Genomic DNA, 24,064 nt, shown 5'->3' on the forward strand with positions numbered 1-24,064 from the left:
GAGGTGCAGTAAAACTATGTCATATGAAAAGAACCAGACCAAGGGCCAAAGATAACAGTGCTATGTAGACTCTGTGGCCAGTGAAGATTTTGTTTTACAAGATTGTGTCCGTGTTTGGTCAGTAGAGCTAAGGCAGAAGGTGAATGAAAGAACATTACTTTAAAGGCACTAAAGAACATGATGAAGAAAAACATTTTTAGTACAAAGCCTTCCAAATGGGGTAGAAGTATAGAATCGACATAGAGCTGCCAAACATAGTTTGTGTTTTCCATCTGTGGCTGCCAGTACATGGGCAGAGTGATTGCTGTCCTCGTACTCACCACCGTAAAAGTATGGCCAATACTAGAAATCTCGGATTCCTCTTTCTTTCCTTCCTTCCATACTCATCACCTCCCACCCTTCCCTTTTGCCTCTTTTCCTCTTGAGAGTCCATATGAACCTTGGTTTTAGAGAAGGCTCATTCCCATCTCTTATAATCAAGCCTACAACTCAAACATAAAACTTGTTTCAGTCTTATGTATTTCATTTGTAAGGCTAGAGGAAGAGCATATTTCAGAGCAAACAGATGGAACCAGTCAAAACGTCTTTAGCTGAGTCATTTCACCTTGTGAGACCACACATTCCTCGCTAGTGAAATAGGCTATTGAACTGCACACTTCCCAGCTGCCTTCCAGCTCTAAAACTTCACGGTTTTAACTTTCTAATTTCCTAGCTACCTTGCGATCTTTCAGGGGGTAACAACTGTGTGTGTGTGCTTATTACCAAATACCAGTAACCAGTCATCATCAGTGTCAATATTATAGAAACTTGAACCAGAGAAATGGTACCATAAATCAAGAAAAATGATATTTGAGTGAAGTCTCTAAAACAAATGCTTACATCAAATGTATGATTAGAGGAGCCAACAGCGTTGGGCTTATTGGCTGTTGGCTCTTACATTGGGCTTATTATCCCACTCATTTGGGAAAGACTTGATGAAAGGAATGGGGTTTGAAAGAATTTTAAAATTTTGGTTTATCCTTCACGCAGATTTGTGTAAATCACACTACCCCAAATCCATAGTTTTCCTAGTGAAAAAAAGAATTTAAATGCCTTCTTTGCTGCATTCCAACTAAGAAATATATATCCCTATGCTTTTGAGTGAAATTACTGCTAAAGGGGGAGAGAGAGAGAGAGAGAGAGAGAGAGGAGAGCATTACCCGATCAGATATCCTTCTCTTGCCTGTCTAAATTTTACATGTGGTTATGTATTATCTATTTCCTAACTGTATGGAAATATGCCTTTATATTTTAAAGTTGCACAAATATTAGTCTGAGTCCTTGGTAAAAAATTGCAAGCTACCATTCATGATTTGGAGTTGAAAGATATTTGGGGTAGAATATGGAACAAATGATAAATGTCTTAAAAGAACAGATTATATAGAAATATTTGTTAGGAACATAAACTAGATGAGGTAAATCCCCAAAGAACATCCAGAATGAACTAACACTCCATGCTAATAACAATGCAAGAGTTTGGGATGCCTGGGTGGCTTAGCAGTTTAGCAACTGCCTTCGGCTCAGGGCATGATCCTGGAGTCCTGGGATCAAGTCCCACATCGGGCTCCCTGCATGGAGCCTGCTTCTCCCTCTGCCTGTGTCTCTGCCACTCTCCTTCTGTCTCTCATTAATAAATAGATTTAAATCTTAAAAAGAAAAAAAAAAGAATCCAAGAGTTCCTTTTTTTTTTTTTTTTAAGATTTTATTTATTTATTCATAGAGACACAAAGAGAGAGACTCGATCCAGGGTCTACAGAATCACACCCTGGGCTATGGGTGGCGCTAAACTGCTGCGCCACCGGGGCTGCCCAGAATCTAAGAGTTCTAAATGAATGTGTATCTAAGGACATTTTGAGACTGCCTCTGATGACCTCTTAATTAGCCTCTTAACATTTTATCAACTTTAGATTTTTCTGCTGAAGAAATCAAAAAAGAAGAAAATACCATTATCAGATACCATCAGCTTGCTCTGTCACCTATGTGTACCTAACAATATTCAGACATGAAATCTAATACGAGATTTTGCTTTCCTCAATCTTCCACGCAAAATTAAAAGGAAAAGGGAAGGTTGATGCTCCGATAGATACATAAAGGCAATATTGCCTTGCCTGTTGCCCCAAACAGTGGTTTTGTTTCTGAGTGAGAGTTTCCAAAGCATGAGATAGACCAGGACAGTGTGATTTTCCGGAAAACTTCACAACTGTGCTGTTGAAAAGTCCTGCATTAAATACGAAGAGGATTGCCAAAAGGATGAGACCTTATGTCACACATTCTAGACATCATTAGAATATTTTGGAGTACATTTCAATATGTTCTTCCTATTCTTTCCTCCACTTGGGGTTTCTTACCTCCAGGAGGGATGTAGAAGCAGTTGAGTTGAGCTTCATGCACCAAAGTGCCCTTAAACTTCACCTCTGCTTCAGCAGCAGAGTGGCTGGAAAGCGGCTGGTATGCAGGCACAGAGGGCTGGCCAAAGGCTCGAAGCATGGTCAACTTCCAGATGTGTGCTCACGGGTCAGATTTTTTAAGGAAATAAATCTCTTCCTCGGGAGCTTCTCTCCGTGTAACTTCCTAAAGCCCAGAGATTCTTCCCACAGTAACGTTTTAAGCGTTCCACGGGCTTAAACCTCATGTCACCTCGCTGCAACTTTAGGTCACAGTGATTACTTTTTCAGATTTAGAATTTGAAAAACCACACCTTCTTTTTGGGTTCTTTTCAACGAGTTTTTCCTTCCTCATCTGCCATACTCACTGCCTACCTAAAGATGGGCCTCTCCCCCGGTGGCTCTACAGGAAAACTGGAATTGAGACGTGCGGTAAATGGCTTCTGTCAGCATGTCAGCTCATCACCTTCCTGAGGCGTGATGATCTCTGGTTTTCATATATCACCACGAGCTGCTTTGATATACCCTCTTGTGCAGGAGAGCGATAGGCTTGTCCAGGGGTTGGGAGGCCTTGGGCCTCAGAGGCAGAAAACTTCGGTTGGAATGTGCACGCTCATGAGCCTGCTGCCCCCTTCCCACTGGAATGCAACCCAAGTCGCAAAACTATTTTAAGGAGAAAAAACTTAGGCCCAGTTTGACATTTTATCTTGGTGCCAGGACTGTTGGTAAATCTGGTTTTTTTCTACACTGACTGGTTACATTTTATGTTGAAACTGAATATTAAGTGGGATGAAAGTGCTATTTCAGAATGAGCCCGTTTTAATCTTGAAGTCATGTTGTTTTAGAGATAACTGGTCAGGTCCTAAAGAAATCTCCAGTGTTTTAAATAGTATTACAAACATGGTTTTCACGTTGGGAAGATGTTTTCATAGCATTTTTCCTGCCTAAATCTGCATTTCAGTTATCTCATGATAATGACGTTGTCAAACTGCTTTTCTGTTTGTATCAACAGTTTCCTTGGCATTCCACTCTTAGGAAAACCTAATTCCTTATGTCAAATGCCACAAATATGTAACATCAAACACAGAAACAAAATGACACTCAGGACATTTCTACTAATATATCCTACAGATGAGGCACAAATGGCTGGCTTCCCTGCTGCCATGGGACCTGAGGTTTCTTAGTCATGCTGTCTTTCTCCCCTGTTACCACCTTTCTTTTTTGATGCTTTTGGAAAACCCAGTCTCCCAGGAAAGGAAGTTATCACTATAATCAAAAAGTAGGGTAGGCAGCTAGTTTTATAACTAAGATTAAAACCATCATAACACAAACGTATTCAGATTTATTGTCTTTGAGTTTCGGTGATCCAATGTACTTTTCTTATAGGGACACAAGGCTAGGTGGGTGTGTAGCAATATGTGTAGGCAACCAAAGTAGGCATTAGTGTCTATGGTCTGCAAACAATCTTGAATGAAAAGTTTTAAGATACACATTTAATGATTTTGATATGAAAGAACTTCTTTTTAATATTAAGGCTGTCTTAGCACATAGGCTTCAGAAATCAGATGTTCTTTTTTCAAAAGATTATCAATGTGTTAAAGAGGGAAATTTGTATGTATTTCTAAGAGAATAAAATGGTCTTGTTCAAGAAAATGCTAGACGGTTCTTTCCATTTTTTTCCCCTCTTCACATGTTGATTGGTAAGATAAAGATTCCTGGCACACTAATCATAAAAAGTTTAAAACCCTATGGCCACCTTTTGGCAAGTCAGTAATTCAAATTTATAGGGTTCCTTTTAAAAATATCTCCTTAAAATAGTACTAAGAAGACATTTCTTGAAGCTTTTGTTATCTGAGTCATTACTGACAAGAAGCAGAAATCCCACACTGAGCCATTGGTCAGGTTGGGTGGGGGGAGCTGTCAAAGCATCACAGCTGTTTTAATGACCAAATAATATTCACATAATTAAATATTTTGAATGTTTAAATTTTTAAACGTTTTTCCTTTAAATAACATATTTTGTTGGTTTTCTTTGCCCTATCACAATATTTCTGCTGTTTTCAAGAAGCTTTTGAAAATATATCTGTAGTTAATGCATTATTTATATGATTAATACCACCAGATCCTCAATTGGATCTTTATAAGTATTTTGAACTATTTAGCCTTTGCTATAAAAATGATGTAGAGGGGATCCCTGGGTGGCGCAGTGGTTTAGCACCTGCCTTTGGCCCAGGGCGCGATCCTGGAGACCCGGGATCGAATCCCACGTCGGGCTCCCGGTGCATGGAGCCTGCTTCTCCCTCTGCCTGTGTCTCTGCCTCTCTCTCTCTCTCTCACTGTGTGCCTATCATAAATAAATAAAATAAAATAAAAAATAAAATAAAAATGATGTAGATAGGCACATACTAAGGTATACAGTTTATTTGAAAATTGTTAAGTGAACCCATAGCAGCTACATTATACCACATTTTTCTTTCATTACTAAGTGATTAAGTCATGGTCATATCTCATCTTTCAACAGTTGTAAATTTTCCATATGGGCATTTTGAAGTCAGAGACTTGTTGTTGAATTTTATCTATACTCTGTCCTAACTTGTGGCTAATAAAGCTAGTTTTTTGGTGAACATATTCGTGGAAGGAAGAGGGCGGGGAGAGGTTTCTAGGCCTAATTTTGTGAATCAAGTTTCTGGATACTTCACAATAAAGATGAAGTACGTGTAAAAATGTGCAAATGAAGTCTGGACACAGTGACATTTCAAAGCCAGGAGTTTAGAAATTCTGATTTCTAATACAGATTGAAATCTGTATTCACTCCTTTAAGCATTGCCAAATGCCTGTTACGTTCAGGTGCTATGTTGTTAGAGACAGTGCACTTAATTGGGGACCGTGTGTATCTGCATATGTGTAAGACCACTCAGAGTTCTCTGTGAGCTTAGACAATTCCAACACTAGGTTTTCAAGCTTAAACTTTAAGTGATTTGTTTCATTTATCCCTAAGTATGTATTTTCTTCAAGTTGGCAAGGAATTTCTTTCCATTTTGTAGTTTTGAAGGTGCTCATAATTTGTTTGATGTGCTTTTTGCAGTGTCCATTTATGGGATTTGGTTTTATGATAAGGAAGAATGCCAAAGAATTGCAGAGCTTATGAAAAAGTAGGTGCTGAAAGGCTAAGTATTTTTCTGGACATGATGCTTTTGTTTGTGTTTCTCAGTTTAACTCCACTATACTCTTAGCAGAATACATCTCTCACAGCAGTCCTTCCCACCATGGCTAGGAAAACATTTGCCATTACTTAAATGAAAAATAAACATAAGTCACAACTTTTTACATTTTCACTAGGTAAGATTTATCATGGAGAATGGTTCATCTCGTTTTTGTTCTGCATGTGTGAAATATCTATAATATGAATTATTCCAGATGGCAGTTTTCTTCAATGTTTTCCTCATTTGTAAATCAGCAGGGTTCTTTTTCCTCTGAAAAGTTATCAGTATGGCTGTCAGTAAAAAGAACATTTGGAACATTTTAAAGGCTGCTATACCTTCTCTAAGATCTTTCATTTCCTTCCCGCCCTCAACGATTTCCTTTAACTGCAAATCCATGGTTGTGGAAGCTCAGTTTCCCCCCATCTCAAATGCTCTGAGTACTTAGGATAGACTCTATTTTTAATCTGATTGGAAATATCTGTGTTAGTATCAGTTTAGTGATCAGTAAGCAGTCCCTTTTTTTATTGCTAGTCTCTTTTTAATCTCCTGATACCTTGTGGTTTGTCTCAACTGCGTTTGGGGAAACTAAATCAGGGTCTGCCTGTCCTACTGTTGGCTCCCCTGACTGTACTGAAAGGGAGGCCCAGGTAAGCGTCCTGTCTCCTTTGTGACTGGGCAATTCTTTGATCAGTCCTTGAGCCCTAAGGCTGCTCCCTAGGAGGCAGTTATCTCCCTGCTTTATGGGGATGGTTTAGAGCCTCAGAATGAATTAAATTTCCTACATATTCTGCATCTCAGCGCATCTCAGCCATCTCAGCCGGTGACTGGCCTCCTCCTAACGCACAGTATTGGCTGCTGCCCATGCACATTTGACAAAACATCTCCATCTGTAGAAGAACCATTTTCCAATTTTAAATCCTGGGGCAAAAAAAAAAAAAAAAAAAAAAAAATCCTGGGGCAATGAAATGACTAAAAAGTGACCCCCCAAAATGAAGTGTGGGGAACACTTTTTTATAAATAGATTTATGAAAATCTAGCTCACGATAACTTTTTGTAGGTAACCAGCTCATGTTGCAGATGGTGATTAAGTGTGTTCAAACTGGTATTTACCCCCATAACAACTAGTTCTTAACACATTCATGTTATTGTAAACCATACAACGGATAATAATAGCAGGATTTCATATAGATGAAAAAATACTATGTGGCTCAGCCAGGAGACCATGTTCAGATTGTTAGCATTCTGCAGTAATTACTTAACAGCTGGGGCAGAAAATTGATTGTTGACTAGCAATAAGCAGCTGATATGTGTGGATTCTGAGCCCTTCAGAATTAAATCTCCCCGTAAGTTCTCAGGTCTCTTTTACCATAAATGACATGGCAATTATAAAAATTTGAGCTGAAAGTCAAAGCACACAAAAGGAAAAGGTGTTTTTCTCAGTGTCACCTAGCACCATATAGGAGCAACCTGGTCTCCCTCCTGTATTGTTTTCAGGGAAACAGAAGACCTCTTCATTGCTCTAAATTTTTTTTAATGCCCTGTCTTCTAGAATGGAATCTTTGCTGTTTTAAGTTGTCAGAGGACTATAGGATTTGAGTTGCTGAAATCAATTTTGCTTTGACTTCAAGGCACGTTGAAACAAGGAAGGGAGGGGAATCTCGATTTGCCGTGCAGTTTGCTCAGTGTTTGAGAACTCTGAATTGGGTTTCCTCAGCAATTAATGAGTCCTTTTAAGAATGCTCTAAATGAGGAGTTGGCCAACTTTTTCTGAAAAACAAAAACAAAAACAAAAACAAAAAACATAGTATTTCCAGCTCTGCGAGTCACAACTACTCAACTCTGCAGTCCTTGTGTGAGAGCTGGCCGTAAGTGTAAGTGACGCATAAACCAGTAATTGTGGCTGTTTGTAACTTTCTCTACAAAAACAGGTAGTGGGCCCGATTTGGCCTCTAGGACATAGTTCGCCCACTCCTCTCCTCTAGGTTCATACATGTACTCAGTATACTCAGGATCTCAACTCTTCTTTCACTTCCTAAGCAGTCTTACTTCCACTATGACTATAACAAGATAAAACAAGTGAATGGGACTTAGATGGTTTTAAAAGCCACTTAAGTTCATTTTTCTTGTGTGGATTTTCACCTCTATTTTTCTAGCCTAACTCAATATGAACAGTTGAAAGCCCATCAGGGAACTGGAGCAGGAAACTCCCCAATGATCCTCAATTCAGGAGAGGGCAAGGAAGTAGATATCTTACGAATGCTCACCAAGGCCAAAGATGAATACACCAAGGTGAGTTTTTGTCTTCCCTTGTGAAACATACTTAAATCCTACGGTGGTAATATGCTTGTTGAGAAAGGCTTATTCCTTCCACCAAATAAAATTGAATGAAAAATTAAATCTCTATTTGCTTTTAGCAGGCTAAAGAAGACCATTTGTTTTAAGTGGATGAAAAGGTAGCCTAAGAAATCAGCAGCCTTCCTATATGCAAATAGTATCCAGTCAGAAAATTTCCTAGAAGACGCCATTTACAGTAGCAACTATTAATATAACATTCTTTGGAATAAAATGAACAAGAAATGAGCAAAACCTCTATGAAGAAAACGTTTAAACACTCCTGATAGGCATAAAAATAGACTTGAACAAATGGAAAAGTATGTGTCCTGATTTTCCTTCCCTTCCCCAGTGTTCATCTGTTCTCTTAAATTTCACATATGAGTGGAAATCATAAGGTATTTGTCTTTCTCTGACTTATTTCACTTAGCATGATACACTCTAGTTCCATCCACTTTGTAAGTTTTCTTAAACTTACGAATTTACAGAAAATAAAAGGGAAGAGGGGAGACAGGCAGCAGAAAACAAATGGCACCAAGGAAGCAATCAGAAAACTCCTGAATGAAGTGGGACATGCTAAAGGACAACTGGCCAAGTTTCTCCAGGATGCCTTTGGTTTGATGGTTGATTTACCCTTGATTGGTAGACTGTGAGCTCCTTGGGCACAGAGAACACCCTGTATTCATCTTCATAAGCCTAGTTGTCTTCTATGTTCCTGGCACATATGTGCTGAATAAATGGTTGTTGATTGACTCAATGTATATGAATATGAATTAATCATAGTTTCATTGTCCTTTGATCAGAGGGCTGGGACAGAGACATTTCAATCTCATATGCGGTCAGTAACAATGATTTCTGTATTTTCCATTTTGCTTAATTCTTCAGCAGCTGTTAAAAAACATTCTAATGACTTAGCAACTATCAATTAATTATATTTTACCTGATTGTACTATGTCAGATTAATCTGAAATTGCGACATTTTGGGGGCACCTGGGTGGTTCAGTCAGTTAAGGATATGCCTTCAGCTCTAGTCATGATCCCAGGGTGCTGGGATCAAGATCAAGCCTCACATTGGCTTGATCGTTGAGGAACCTGCTTCTCCCTCTTCCTCTGCTGCTCGCCCTGCTTATGCTGTCTCACACTCTCTCTGTCAAATAAATAAATAAAATCTTTTTTTAAAAATTAAAAATTTAGGGATGCCTGGGCGGCTTAGCAGTTGAGTGCCTGTCTTAGGCTCAGGGCATGATCCTGGAGTCCCGGGATTGAGTTCCACGTCAGGCTACCTGCATGGAGCCTGCTTCTCCCTCTGCCTCTCTCTCTCTCTCTCTGTGTCTCTCATGAATAAATAAAGTCTTTTTAAAAAATAAATAAAATTTAAAAATTTTAAATTTAAAAATAGTGACATTTTTACCCTCCAGGGACTTAGGTTCTGTGAGGCAGCATAACAATGGCCAATAAATAATAAATGCAAATACTGAACAAATTATTTTCTTTCTTCTCCTTCCCTCCTCTCAGCACACACATGCACACACACACACACACACACTTTATTATTTTTATTTTATCGTGTTTTGACATCTTAAAAGTCTTCTGGTTGGGACCAGAATCCTCCTCCCTGGGCTAGCCAAGTTTCTGTTTTTGTTTTTGTTTTTTATAAGTAGGCTCCATCCCAGCATGGAGCCAAACACAAGGCCTGAAATGACAACCCTGAGATCAAGCTGAGATCAAGAGCTGAGTCACCCAGTTGACTAACTGCCCCTGGGCTAGTTAATTCTTTGAGCTAGCAAAGGGCCCAGCCTGAGGCTGCCTTTGACGTGCAAACTAACCACCCTGGGCTGTCCCTCTTCTATCTGACCCCCGCACCCCAGGAGGCAGTAGTCCTCTGCCCTAGTCATCTCAGGTCCTGGGACTAGAGACCACCCTATTGTTTAAAGCCTACTGAAAATTATCCAACTAGCCAATCCTAAAGTGCAGCAACCCCCATAGAGGCTCTTGCCTTGGCTTTCCCCTTGCTCCTGCTTGGTGTTTCCTGCCCACCCTGAGGCCTCCACAGGTGGCCCTGCAGGGTGAGCTGTGCCTCCTGCTTCTAGGACCTCTGAGTATATTTTGGTTTCCTGAGCCTCTCTCCACAGTCTCCTTTTTTTTTTTTTTTTTAAGATTTTATTTATTCATGAGACACACAGAGAGAGAGAGAGGCAGAGACACAGGCAGAGGGAGAAGCAGGCCCCATGCAGGGAGCCCTATGTGGGACCCAATCCCCAGACTCCAGGATCACGCCCTGGGCCAAAGGCAGGCGCTAAACCGCTGAGCCATCCAGGGATGCCCTCCACAGTCTCCTCTTGTTGCTGCACCTGACTGTCTCATAAAAGAATACGGGACACACACACACACACACACGCACACACACACACACACAGAAACCCTCCTCTGTGGTTTTGGAGACAATTTAGGCCATTACTTTCTATTGTACCTGTGACTTGCAGTGTTTCCCCCTCACTTTATCCTTCAGCAGGTACATATTCTTCAAGGCCCAGTTAAAATTCCACTTTTTACATGGAGTTTTCCTAGATCTCTTCATTCAGATTAATTATTCTTTCAACTGAAATCACCAGCCTGTTACTATTTAGAATCTATTTTGATCTTCCTCATTTATTACAGTTAAGTAACTTCTCCCACCATGAACTTGTTGAGGTCAAAATGTTCTATTCATCATTACATAACCCCCAGATTGGTTGTGGTATAATGTTGACATGAAGCAGAAATATTTAATCAGTATATAGAGTTGATTTTCTATAAACTCAAGTCCATGTTATATACATAATGTTAATTGCTCCAACCATGTGGTAAACAGAAGTGATCCCTTCTGCCATTAACAGCCAGATGATGAGCACCCGCATGATCCTTTTAGTTCTCTGCTCTAAATTCTTCTTTCCTCATTGCGTAGCATATGAATCTTCAGATTCTTCAAGGATTACATAATGTTGCCCCAGTCTATTCTCCTAACCTCACTACCTTCTCCCTGCACTGCCCCCTACCAATATTTAAAACTCCTGCCAAACAGAGTAACAGCATTGCTTCCTGAAAGCACCTTCATGGCCTCCTTCCCATGCTGTCCCCAGTCTTCTACCTGTCAACGTATGGTCAGCCCTTCAGGGCTCATTTCACATGTTCTTTGTCCATCCTGTTATTTTGATCTGCACAACCAGATAAAAATGCTTCCCTGTGACCTTCCATTGCGTAATGCAAACTTGCTTTATATTTGCTTGTGTTTGTGTCCCCTCTTCAATACACAGACATTTCAGAAAATGTGAGAATCATGAGTAAAATGGCTCTGGGATACTTCAGGAAAGGGGGAACACAGAAAGAGGCAAAAGAGAAGACAAAGATTTCCCTCGGAATTCTCATGTGAGGAAGTACCTGTCCCATCACTGGGAGTATTCAGGAAGAGACTGCATGATGATATACTAGGATACAAGGGGAAAAAAGGTCTCACTTCTCTGGGTAGGGATTAAATTCAGTGACTTCTGAGATCTTCCCAACTTCAGAATGCTTCAATTTATGAAAATCCCAAAAAGTAAGAGGAGGAAAACTTTTGATCTAGGGGTATATGATGTTGGTAAAGTAAGCCTAGTGACATCAGATGCAACTGTTTCCATGAATTTAATAAAATAATTTGAGAACCTTATTTTGGCCAATATTTTGTGCTTTTCCCCCTAAGAAATAGCTTTCTATGAACCTGCTATAAAGTAGCATGATGTTAATTTGAACTTCACCTCCTTTTACCTCCTTCCTATTAGACTTCTAGTTGAGACCTAAATGAACAATAAAACCACCAACTCTCAGTAAGAAAAAGAACCAGGGCCAGAAAGGATCTTTCGCCATATAGTTCTGAGTATGCAGAAGTAGACTGTTTTGTATTTTGTGGTTTAAGGCAAGGATTAATAGCTCTCTTTTAATATATCGTGACTTATTTATGAAATTAGAGAAATTGCTAAATGTCTTCTGATGTTCAATGAGAAAATTCAAAAAAGTAAAAAAGGGAAATAAAAAATATCCATAATCCTATAACCCAAGGATGTCTACTTTTAATGCTTTCAGTGTATTTTCTTCCAGATTTTTCTCTTGGCCTGAGTACATTGTGTGTGTGTGTGTGTGTGTGTGTGTGTGTGTGAGAGAGAGAGAGAGAGAGAGAGACAGAGACATAGAAAATGAGATCATGTGACATAGTTTTTAGGGCTTTAAAGAAGTGCCTCAGGATCTCTATGGAGAATCCATTATACACTTTCCAAGTCTTTTTTTTTTTTTTCCAAATGCCTTAAAGTTATTTAGGTCAGGAGATGCATAGAAAAAATAAAAAAATTAAAAAAAGGAGATGCATAGAAAATTAAACAGCTGGAAAATGAGCTACAAACTATTGAGGTAGATGATGTTTAATTCCGAGCAATTTGTAGCAATTTTTACATGAAAGCAAGGCTTCAGTGATAGTGATACAGAATACAGCTTCTAGCAAATTTTACTTAGAAAGGCTATCTAGGGCTAGCAAGAGACAGAGCAGCCTCTTGGCCCAGATATTCAGTGTATAGCGAAGGTAGGAGAAAAATCTGTTTCTCCTTGTTTGAAATTCAAGGCCCGTGAACATAGAGAATGAAAAAGTAGGGGTGCCTGGGTAGCTCAGTCGATTGGGCATCCAACTCTTGATATCGGTTCAGGTCATGATCTCAGGGTTAGGATATCAGGGTTGTGAGATGGAGCCCTGCTTTGGGCTCTACACTCAGCATGGAGTCTACTTGTCCCTCTCCCTCTGTTCCTCCCCCCACTTGCACTCTCTCTCTCATAAATGAATAAATAAAATCTTTTTTTAAAAAAGGGGGGAAAAGTACAGAGTCATTCAGTGAAAGTAATCTGAACATCCACTTTCTTTTACATAGCAAGCAGAAGTTAAAGGCTTTCATGCTAAAATTTTGTAAGTGACTGTATCTTAGGCTGTATTCTTGTGTTGGTTATTGTCTTTGGAAAGCCAGGCCACTTGGTCCATGCAGCCAAACCATTAACCACCAGCATGCACCTAAGAATTAGAAATAGCATTCTATGACTCATAAAGGGATTTCATACCCCAATTAATGTAGTGTCAAATATCCAAATTACTGATAGAATTCTTGGAAGAAAATTATAAGTCCTTTGTACAATTAACTGTACAAACCCAAGTGAACATGGTAGTGATTGACCCCATACTCCTACATCCTTGAATTAGAAAATACAACCCAGTGACTGTAAAACATTGGAAGCCTTAGGTTCCTGAGGGTCGAGATTATGTTTATAGCTCATTCCATTTCAGGGACAGTGTGAAATATTTTCTTACCTGAGGCCTTGACTGTTGAAACTAGCAATGCTATAGAGATTATAGAATAGAAGATAGTGGTTTTATATTCATTTTTATTTGGTGTTTTTACAAGGTAGATAGTGCCATCACTGCTGTTCTTTGTGTTGTGAATCCTACTGTGTTAGCAGTTGTATGGTTGGTGAGATTAATGTGTGATAATGATTCAGTGTATGAAAAGATGAGTCTTGTCTCTTGTCTTCCTCTGTAAAGTTTTAATTTGTAGGGAGTGGCTCAGAACACTCAGATTTGAATTACTCTGTTTATCTTAAAAGTCAATTATTAAATAAAGATGATGTTAGTAATTTTTAAATCAGTGCTTTGAGTCAGTTTTACTTTTGGGTTTGTAGACCAAAAAGGATCAGTTGCTTTGATGATACAACTCTCCAATTTTAAGTCAACTGCTAATGGATGAATGAAACCATAATGTAATCCAGACATGGCATTTAAAGAATTTGTTTTTATCGCTGTTTATCAAGTATTAGACTCGGTATTTTTAAACTATTGCTGCTTAAGCATATCTTTAGCCTTTCAAATATCCAAGTATCTCAGAGCCTCTAGGTCTTGCAGGCTGCTGCTGTTGGTAATATTTTAGGGCACTGCAATTGTGCAATACTAAGAAAAATTAAATTGGAATTTGATTTATACTCAAATATAGCTCATATCAGAGGAGATTAAGTAATTTTCCTTTTGCATGAAAATCTACCAAAAAATAGCTACCAATTAGATGAAATAAAGAGTGAGAAGTTACATTCTTTTATAAAGATTAAAGCATTAAACCATATAATGATTGTCCTTCTCCGATTGACTTACTAAAAAAAAAAAAAAAAAAAAAAAAGGACGTTTGCCATGCAATACCACTTTCAATCAAGCATCTGTGAAATGTAGATCGAGGAAGGGAATTCTCAGCCTTGAACGATTCTGGGCCCTGCTCCCTTGGCTTTCACAGTGACCTGGGTCCAAATGGCTGGGAAAACCCTCAACAGGAGGGCCCTATTTCCATCCCTCTGAACACTCGTTGCCTGTCTGCTTCCCTTAAAAAGAAAGAAACAGGGACGCCTGGGTGGCTCAGTGTTGGGTGTCTGCCTTCCTGGGGTCCTGGGGCCCTGACTCCCACATCAGGCTCCCTGCTGGGAGCCTGCTTCTCCCTTTGCCTCTGTCACTGCCTGTCTCCATGTGTCTCTCATGAATAAATAAAACCTTTGAAAAATGCACAAAGGAATAATTAATTGAATGAATGAATATATACATAAGCAAGCAAACAAACAAATAAAATCGATCAAGGGGTGCCTGGCTGCTGGCTGGCTCTGTTGGAGTGTGGGACTCTTCATCTCAAGGTTGCGAGGTCGAACCCTACCTTGAGTGTAGAGATTGTATAAACATAAAATCTTTTAAAAAAATTTTTTTTCTTTTTTTTTTAATTTTTTAAAATTTATTTATGATAGTCACACAGAGAGAGAGAGAGAGAGAGGCAGAGACACAGGCAGAGGGAGAAGCAGGCTCCATGCACCGGGAGCCCAACGTGGGATTCGATCCCGGGTCTCCAGGATCACGCCCTGGGCCAAAGGCAGGCGCCAAACCGCTGAGCCACCCAGGGATCCCCCCAATTTTTTTTTTCAATCAATCACTAAAAGCAACCTGTCAAACCCGGGGAATATAAAAAATAGTGGAAGGGATTATAGAGGAAAAGAGAGAAAATGAGTGGAAAAAATCAGAGAGTGTGACAAACCATGAGAGACTCCTAACTCTGGGAAACGAACAAGGGAGTGGAAGGGGAGGTAGGCGGGGACGGGGTGACTGGGTGACGGGCACTGAAGGGGGCACTTGACGGGATGAGCACTGGGTGTTATACTATATGTTAGCAAATCGAACTCCAATAAAAAAATATACATATAAAAAAAATTGTAAATAAAATGATTAAAGCTTCTTTAACACCAACAACGAGGTTCTTTTTTCGATTTCAGTGTAAAACCTGTTCTGAGCCAAAACAGATAACCAGTTCATCTGCCATCTATGACAACCCCAATCTCATCAAACCAATTCCAGTGAAGCCCAGCGAAAACCAGCAACAGCGTGTACCTCGGCCCAACCAGGTATGAAATCCTCTGCTTTCCATCTGCAATGGCTCTATAAGACTGTTAAAGAACTTCTACCCAGAGTATAGTCACAGGGGAGCATGGTACTGTTCAAGGATGCTTCAGGATAAATCCAAGAAAGATTTCAAATTTGAGATTGTTTTCATTTTAGTAATATATTCTTTCTAGAAGAGTGTTGAAATTTTTAATTTTGGCATTTACCATATTCTGCATTCGTCTCTTGGGGATTTGAACTCCTTAGAGGATAATGTATTTTTTAAGAACAGTAAACTCATAACGTTGTCAGAACTGACAGGAATATTACCTGCCAGGCGGCCATAAGAGAAAAGGACACTGAGAAAAGGACAGCCAAGGCAACAACATTCAGTTAAACATCTCAGAGCACTTCCTCTGCTCCAGGTACAGTCCTAGGCGCTGTGTGCGTAGAATGGCATTCCTTTTCTTATGAGTGCTATGAAATTCCCCTGGAGATCTGCTGATTTGTCACTGTATTCACATCTAAATATATAAAACTGATAGCATTTGGGGGATAAGTGTAGATATTTTCCAGAATAGGGCAGCACAAAATCACTACTCTGCAAGTCCCATTATTGATTGTAAATGTAACGAAGCTATTTCCACTACCTCTGGTTATACCTCATTAAAGGTTCGGGGTTTTTTTAAGGAATTCATTTAAATCAATTTTGAATGAGCATAAAGCCAAAAGAGCTAAAGACTGGCTAATGAAAGTCTTGTATTGAATTTTTGAAAAAATAAATCTTTTCTAATTATCTTTTAGCTTGCTTTTATTGTTTGGTATCTGTGGAAATATTTTATTTTAATAAAGAAATTGGAATATGTTGACATTAGAATAAAGCTCATGTTTTCTTAGTCCAACAACACAGAAAACAGCAGAAGGAGCAGGAGAGGATACAGGGCAGGAACGAGGTAGCTTTATGACTGACGAGGCCAGGGCAGATTGTATGTATGCATATGACGATTTTTTTAAAGCAACTGGTGTATAGTTGAAAGGATCAAGTTAGGTTAAATGACTTATCCTAAGTTTCTCTAATTCTACCAAAAGCTACTGACCTCCTTGTGTTCCTGTGTGTTCTCAGCATCTTCTTATACTCTCAGGGTTAGGTGGACTTCCTGTTGAAGAGATTATTTCCCTTTTAGTAACTATAACTTTGTACCATAGTGGCTCCCAGTCTGTGAACCCCAGGCCCATTGAGAGCTGTTCTGTCAATCAGCAGATGCTAAAACATAACTGCTGTCTTCGGTGTGGGAGGGTCTAAGAATGTTGTGAAAATTTTTTACCTGAAAAGGAGGTCTTAAGTTTGTAAAATTGATTAGAATTAAGAGTTTTTTCATCCTCTCTAATTGATCCAATGTAAATAGAAGAAATCATCAGTTAGGCTAGCTATGTTTCATAGCCTGCCATACAACCAAATTAATGTAGACTCATTTTTCAGACGTTTTTATTTTTTCCAGACTTTAGACTCCGAATGCCAACACTTGTCCTTGACGGCTCTCTTTGGAAAACAGGACAAATCTCCATGTCAGGAAGCTGTGGGCTCCCCACAGACCATCCACCAGCAGCAGCAGCAGCCACTTCCGATGAGGCAGGGGGTTGTACGCTCCCTCTCCTATGAGGAACCCAGAAGACACTCACCCCCCAGTGAGAAGCAGCTCTGTCCAGCCATTCAGAAACTCATGGTCAGGAGTGCAGACCTCCACCCACTGTCAGAGCTGCCTGAAAACCGGCCCTGCAGAAATGGCAGTACCCATTCTGCTGGGGAGGTTTTCCTGGGACCTGTCCAGCCAGGGTCTCCCCATAGCGTTGGGACTTCTCAACATGTCCAAAGTACTTCCAGAACTCAGAGCCTGTTGGAGAAGCTTCAGAGTGCCCCCAGGCCAGCGAATAAGTATGACCCTAGCACACCAGCACCTGCCAGCTCAGCTGCCCCAAGCCTCAGCACCACTGTCCCCACTGCTGCACCTGGCGCTCCAGTAAAGGAGCTGGCGGCTCAGGCACAAGTGGGGTATTTCAATGGCTCCCTTCCACCTCAGACACTCGGACATCAGACTTATGGAAAAGAGCAGCCCACACATCCAAGACCAACGCTCCCCCTGTCCGGTAATCAGACTAGCAGTTCTGGAGTGATCTCCCCTCAAGAGTTACTGAAAAAGCTTCAGATTGTACAGCAGGAGCAGCAGCTGCACGCGTCTAACCGACCAGCCTTGGCCGCAAAGTTTCCTGTGGTAACTCAGAGCTCTAGAACAGGGAAAGCCCTGGAGTCCTGGATGGACAAGACACCCAGCACAGAAAAGCAGGCTCCTCTTTTTCAGGTAAATACCTGTGAGGTTGGGGTGGGGGTGGGGGTGGTATTGCTACAATATTTAGTGAGTACTTGGTGAAACTTAGAATCCACTTCAGTGCTCTAGGGACATTTCTGTGTAGAACAGGGTGCCAGAAACCATATCTGTGCATCTTATTATCACCATAACTTTCTGCCTGGAGAGAGAATCCTTTCTTTGTTTAGCCATCTGGGGGCTTCCCTCCTTTTAGAGGTACTTTATGTGTAGAGTTAAATCTTCACAGTGTTATAAGGTCTGAGAGAAGCTCGTGAACACAGGAAACAACACAGACATGCGAAAGAACCCCAAATCTTTGACCATAAACGTTCACTGTCCACTTTGAAATCATTTGAGATACCAGACACCTGGTCTCTTCTTATTTTAAAATCATGACTGTTTATTTATTTATTCAGTAAATATTTTGGAGCACTTACTACATGCCAGGCATTGTGCTTCCTGTGGGTACTCACCTGCGGGCCTGTCACGAGCAATGAGGCTTGCATACCTACCACCTTGACAGGGCCCGTAGTCCTGGAGGTACTTGAAGTCAACAGAAAAAATACGTATTAGCTCCTCAGAGGTACAGGCTGTTTTTATTTCTATCACCAGTGTAACTTAATGAAGATGGAGAGAGGGGTAAGTATGCCATCGAACTCCCCACGCCCACCCCCACCACACACGTGGAGGGCCAGTCGGGGAAATACTGTGACAGTTAGAAATACTCTGTCCTTCAAGGCAGGTGACCCTCTGTATCAGTAACTTGGAACAGCAATAAAACCACAGCTACTTCCTTGCCTGTGAATAACATCTGAAGATCTGACTGATTTTTTTTCCCCCATTTGGATTGGTACAAATTCATTGAAAAGGCATTGGGTTTAAAAATTAGGACATTCTCTTTGCTTATTACAGATGTCATCATTGGTCCTTTTGTCATGTTTTGGCAAGTAGCTTACAACAGTTCCTCAACAATCCTTCACTTTTTTGAAAACAAAGATGATGAGCATGTAGCATAAGTCTTTGTATATGTGAGAGCCTGAGTGAAAGTGTTCTTATTCGTTATTTATTACAGTCTCAAAGAAAGGTTGTTACCCACCCTCATGCTCACTTCAGTGTGTATTGTCCCCTCTCTCTTATACCTCCTTTTTTCTCTTGGTGGGATGGGACACAAGGGAAACTAGGACAGTAGATGGGACACTGCAAAAGCTGGAGTTAGTAGTTTGACATCAGCTGCTGCAGACACAGTCCCATTTCTCTTCAGCACCCCCAGGTGTGGAGAGCCGATCACAACAGTGCGTGTCTGTCAGCGCACACAGTGCTGGGACCCCCACTGTGGTGGCGTCCATTCTAGCTCTGCTCAAAATGGCAGCTAGGGGTAGTTAAAGGAAACAAGCACCCTGCCTTCCTCTAAGCTTCCTTCTGCCCACAAAGATACTGAGGGAGTGATTATAAAATCACAGCAGCTTCTAGACTCCTGGCCTCTATGACCCCCTTCTCGTGAATTCTTTTGTGGCATTCGAAGGCTGATAAGTAACATTCTTCTTTCTCTCCTGCATTAGAAACAAATGAGAGCTAGCTGTGGGAGTCAGACCGGGATCAGAATGTCACTTGCATAACTGGGAAAGCTATTGGAAAACTTAATTTTAGGTCTTTAGCCACATGAGGTAGACGTACTCGGAGTGACAGCAAGTCAGTGGCAGTGCCCAAGCACGACCCGTCCTCCTTGCCCCTGAAACTTGAGCTGGAGAAGCCAGTCATGTGTGCTGTCTGCAAGCAGGCCGATCCTTTCAGGAAGGGACTGAGGAGGGGTGCACCCAATAAGCATGCCTCCCTCCCAGGCAGAGAGAGGCTGGGAACGGTCCTCCACCTGGAGAAATCAGGAGCAGAGATGTTGTGGGTGCCCCCAGCCAGTGCGACAACTCACGTTGGTGGCTGGAGCTTGAGGTCAGAGTGGTGGACAACTGGGGAAGAGGCCAGCAGTCCTACATGCACACTGCTGAGCGATAGTAGTAAACCAGAAAGAGAGTCACTCAGGGTGAGCTTCATATGCCATGGTAGCCATAGTCACGATGGCGAGACCACTTGAGCTGCTTGGGAAGATTGACAAAAGAGAATCCGTGGAAAGCTGAGCAGGAATCGGGCTCCCACAGGCTTTCCCACCCAGTGCAATGGGAACAATTCATACTGAAACCCATTTACATCCACACTTGCAAGTGAGGGGCCTCTCTGTCCCTTTGCCTTTCTTTTCAATGAGCCACTATTTAACTGCTGCCCTCTATTTGCCATGAGCAGGCCACCTCGCCCCCGCATGTTCCTGCTACGCTGGCTCCTTCTCTGCTTATGTCCCCCATGGTGTTCACACAACCCACCTGTGCCCTGCTGAAAGAGAGGGATGCTGGCCTCTTGCCCCTGGGAAGCCAAGAACCAGCTGCCACTTCCAGCAGCCTCCTCCTGCCTCTGCCAACCCAGGAGCCCCCCGTGATCACCAGCAGCCCACTTACCAGGCTACAACTTCAGGAAGCACTGCTATACCTCATTCAGGTAGGAGGGCCGCATTGCCTCTTCTTTCCTTTCCTCACACTGCCATCGGCTGCCACTCTGAGAGAGTCAGTGAGCTGATGCCTACTTAGTTCTCCCCAAGAATGAAGAGACCATGTAACAATTTCACCTAATCCCAGCGGCTGCTGTGCTGTTAACTAGATGAGATTGGGTATCTCACGACATCGAAGATTTTCTAATACAGAGGATTAACTGAGTCCTCCAAGCTATTGCCTACCAGTAAAGAAAGAGGCGCATGCTGTGTAGTTAAGCAGCCCCTGGAAGGATCGTGGGTGCTGCACAGTGTCCAGACAGCTCACCACTGGGCAGTAGAGGTGAGAGCCATCTGGGACAAGCGGTGGCATTTAGGGGAAGCTCATGTGCACTGCTGAAGGAGGGAACTGTGGGGAGGTAAGTCGTGGCTGTACGACTAAGGGCATATTTTACAGATAACTCTGAAACCTGCTAATTAGGACAAGTTGGAATGACAAGACTTTGTCAGCCATGAGTGTCTCACTTAGCTCTCTGAGGAGATAACAGTGTGGCAGCTGACACTGGTCGAGAGCTTTGTGCCACACACTGTCTTAAAATGTGTTACATACATTAATGCATTTACTCATTATACAACAACCCTATTTTTTTTTCTGTTGGAGAGACAAGGAAACAGGCTACGTGACAGGCCTGAGGTGAGAGCTACTAAGTACACAGTGGAGCTAGGATTCAGCCCCTAGAGCATTGTCTAGCTGCACAATGCTCTTGCCCATCACACTGGGCTGGACCACCACAGTAACAGGAATGGAAGGGGCAGGTCCCGTGGCACCACTTGGCCATCCACCTAGCGAAGCACACCCGAAAAATAGATGCGAGGCCTTGAAAAGTGGGACACTTTTATCCAGACAGACTTCAGACACCTCAGTTAACATAGCTACATGTCTTTTTCGTATCACCTTTAAGAAAATTTTTGTGGCACTTGGCTCAAGCTTTAGCAGACTTTCAGAGAACTGGCTAGCACTTTGCAGTTGTCTCATTCTAGTTGAAAAGATAGTGGTCTCTTATTATTAAAAACATGTTTTAAAGGCCACGTGTTGTAGCAAGAAGGGAAGGAGCGGGGGCTAGAAACCAGCATCTGAGTGTGAAAGCAGATGAGCAGTCCACTAAAACTAAACCACAAAGGAGTGGGCCATACTAATTCATGAACAACTACCAGGGTAAAAACATTTCCCGCCTTTTCAACCCATTCAAGATAAGTTTGTGATGACTTAGGACATCTATAAGCTTTTTTTATGAGCAATAAAGAAAAAAAACTTAAATTTAAAGTGAAAGTTTCACATTGTTTTTCTGGTTCATTCCATTTAAAAAAAACATGATTCCAAAGATCTCTGCATAAGAGCCAACACTCAAAGTCTAGAGCAGGCCCTGTCTGTTGCTAGGTAGAAATTTACATTTATGTTCCCTCCACTCTGCACACTTTACTGTTCCCATGTTGAAGACACCACCTTCCTGATGAATGCTTGAAAGTCACTCATGCACTCTGTGTTTAGCCCTCACCTGTTGGTAGGACGCAGTCTCACACAGAGACTTTGTGGCTACTTTGTAGGAAAAACGGGTAGCATCGCTGTCTTTCATTGCATGAGAATAATGCTAGCTTTGTGCGTGGGGTGCCAAGAGGGAATGAAGGAGGAATGTGAAATGTGGGTGAATTGCTAAAGCTTTAAAGGATTTGAGTGGGAGGAGAAGACTCTAGAATTAAAAACCAAGAGCACCACTGTTTAGACCCATGATTCTCCCTCAGCCCCCAGCCAGGCAGAGGAGCCCAGAGACTACCAGTCAGTCTCACTGCTGCCCACTTGTCCAGACAAAAACTTCCTATAACTACTGGGAGAATTAGGCTCGTTTTGGTGATATAAATGAAGCATATTGCAGGTAAATCTTAACTAATGCTGAAAGCGAAGCGTACACATTGTGGGAGATTTTGGAGGACCCTGGCAGCCTCCTAAGCAAACTTGGAGAACCCCTAACCTGGATCATTGCCTCGCAGGGCAGCCTTCTGTTAGGACCCGTGTCTTTTCATTCCATACTGCCACGTGGCTGGGCTCCTCATGGGTACTGTATGTACCGAGCACCTCTCATGGTGACTGTTGGAGGCCAGCGGCTGACCTGGCCAGGCCTTGACCTTCATGTGTGCAGTGAAGGACTGCCCGCCGTTGGAGCAGACAGGTAGAGATGCACATCTTGGTGTCAGCACACCAGCTCAGCTCCAACACAGAGGAAGTCTTGGTTCCTGCCAGCCAAATCACATTCCCTCAGGTCTCTTGGTTTTGTTTTCCAGAACGATGACAACTTCTTAAACATCATCTATGAAGCTTATCTCTTCAGCATGACACAAGCAGCCATGAAAAAGACCATGTGAAAACCAAACATTTTAAGACTGATTTTCAAAGTCCTGTGGCTCAAGGTTCTTTCGCGTCCATGGTGTTACCCTAAATGTTTCTGCCCTTAAAAAAAAAACGTATATATAACATGAAGTAAAATGTTTCAGAATTTTCTTTAGTCGAGATTCTTTTTGTGATCACATCAGTCAGTACACTTGGTACCAAGAATCCAGTGGATAGAAAAAGTTTTTTGCTCATATAACACAGCAGATTCCAAGCTTCGGTTATTTTTTTCCTTACATGTAGGGGGCCACTTCTGCAGGAATTAGCCTCTCAGTAGGAAGGGCTGTTCTGGAAACTTGGCTTCTTTTTTATTAATAGTTCTGGTGGTTTCCCGTTTGCCAGCTCCCTTGCCACAGTGCACGCCGGCCACCAGGTGGCAGTGTCACCCCGCAGACTCCCCTCCAAGCCCTGCCCCAGCCCTTGGAACTGAAGGTTTTCTTCTACCAGACAAAGTAAACCTTTCATTTGTAAAAATTCGGTTGGCATGTTTTCCCTGGGCGTTTGAAAGGAAATTATCTTAAAGGTATTTATAGCTAGTTTCTAGAGGTTAGTTGTTCTAGGAGTCCACAAGTGGCCCAGATTTCCAGTAATACTTCACTTATCCTGCTCATGTTATTTCTTTTGGATGAATATGCCTGCCCGTGTTTCCAAATGAACATTTTGTCATTTTTACCAAAACATACTGAGGGGAAGGTCACAGAATATTTTAAAGGCTTTTCTTAGCCTCTAAAGAGAGGTAGTAGGTTGTTTAGGGGCGTGATGGATAAGGACTCTTCAAGCTACATAGCAGATTGATTTTTATGTTCACAGAGATGAGGAGCTTAATCTTGGAGGGAGTCAGAAGAGCCCTTGCCAAGCTGTTAAGGCCCAAAAGTGTCCATATGGGAATTACTCCCTGCTGAGTATTAGTAATAAATAAAGTGTTGCATATCTGTAGCTCTTTTTATTCTTAGATCATAAAAGAATCTCTCGATTACTGCATGGAAGACAGGTTTTATTCTAATTTTATAGGTCATACAGAAGGCATGGGAAAAATAGATTTCCTCACAGCTCTGACTTGGGCTTTAAGCTTTGGCCCAGCAGGCAGTCACACTGCCAGTGGTATTCCTCAGGATACCACCTCCCACACCTCCTGCAGGAGTGTACCTTTTCTTCTAAGGAGACAGGGTGGGCATAAAGGAATGGACTCTTACTAACCTCTCACGATGTGCCTTCCACTAGGAAGGAGTCTGTTTTTACCTTCTTATGTTTAGGAAGGGACGATTAATTCCTATTTTTTTTGACATCTCTTACATCATCTAACACAGCTGTAAACCCATGTGAC

The 24,064-nt window shown here is 41.6% G+C and overlaps 2 protein-coding genes across 41 annotated transcripts in view; one reads left to right on the forward strand and one right to left on the reverse strand.

Annotated features, from left to right (window-relative positions):
- The window catches only part of CACNA1C (calcium voltage-gated channel subunit alpha1 C), a 760,002-nt gene extending 756,939 nt beyond the window's left edge, over positions 1–3,063 (reverse strand). For 25 of the 32 annotated variants that reach the window (XM_041735661.1, XM_041735654.1, XM_041735659.1 and 22 more), the window contains exon 1: positions 2,388–3,062. In XM_041735661.1, the coding sequence (XP_041591595.1) occupies positions 2,388–2,526 (139 nt within the window). In that variant the 5' untranslated portion in view covers positions 2,527–3,062. Of the gene's footprint in view, positions 1–2,387 lie in introns of all 32 variants that reach the window. The other 7 variants (XM_041735639.1, XM_041735630.1, XM_041735636.1 and 4 more) reach the window with 1 other exon arrangement.
- The window catches only part of DCP1B (decapping mRNA 1B), a 60,480-nt gene that overhangs the window by 31,579 nt on the left and 4,837 nt on the right, over positions 1–24,064 (forward strand). For 5 of the 9 annotated variants that reach the window (XM_041735689.1, XM_041735693.1, XM_041735696.1 and 2 more), the window contains 6 exons: positions 5,509–5,575; positions 7,780–7,915; positions 15,299–15,427; positions 16,904–17,761; positions 20,060–20,308; positions 22,635–22,830. In XM_041735689.1, coding sequence (XP_041591623.1) covers positions 5,509–5,575; positions 7,780–7,915; positions 15,299–15,427; positions 16,904–17,761; positions 20,060–20,308; positions 22,635–22,715 — 1,520 coding nt within the window. In that variant the 3' untranslated portion in view covers positions 22,716–22,830. Of the gene's footprint in view, positions 1–5,508; positions 5,576–7,779; positions 7,916–15,298; positions 15,428–16,903; positions 17,762–20,059; positions 20,309–22,612; positions 22,831–24,064 lie in introns of those variants that run through there. The other 4 variants (XM_041735690.1, XM_041735691.1, XM_041735697.1 and 1 more) reach the window with 4 other exon arrangements.

The sequence above is a fragment of the Vulpes lagopus genome, chromosome 21, assembly GCF_018345385.1.
Source record: "Vulpes lagopus strain Blue_001 chromosome 21, ASM1834538v1, whole genome shotgun sequence".
Classification (NCBI taxonomy): Eukaryota; Metazoa; Chordata; class Mammalia; order Carnivora; family Canidae; genus Vulpes; species Vulpes lagopus.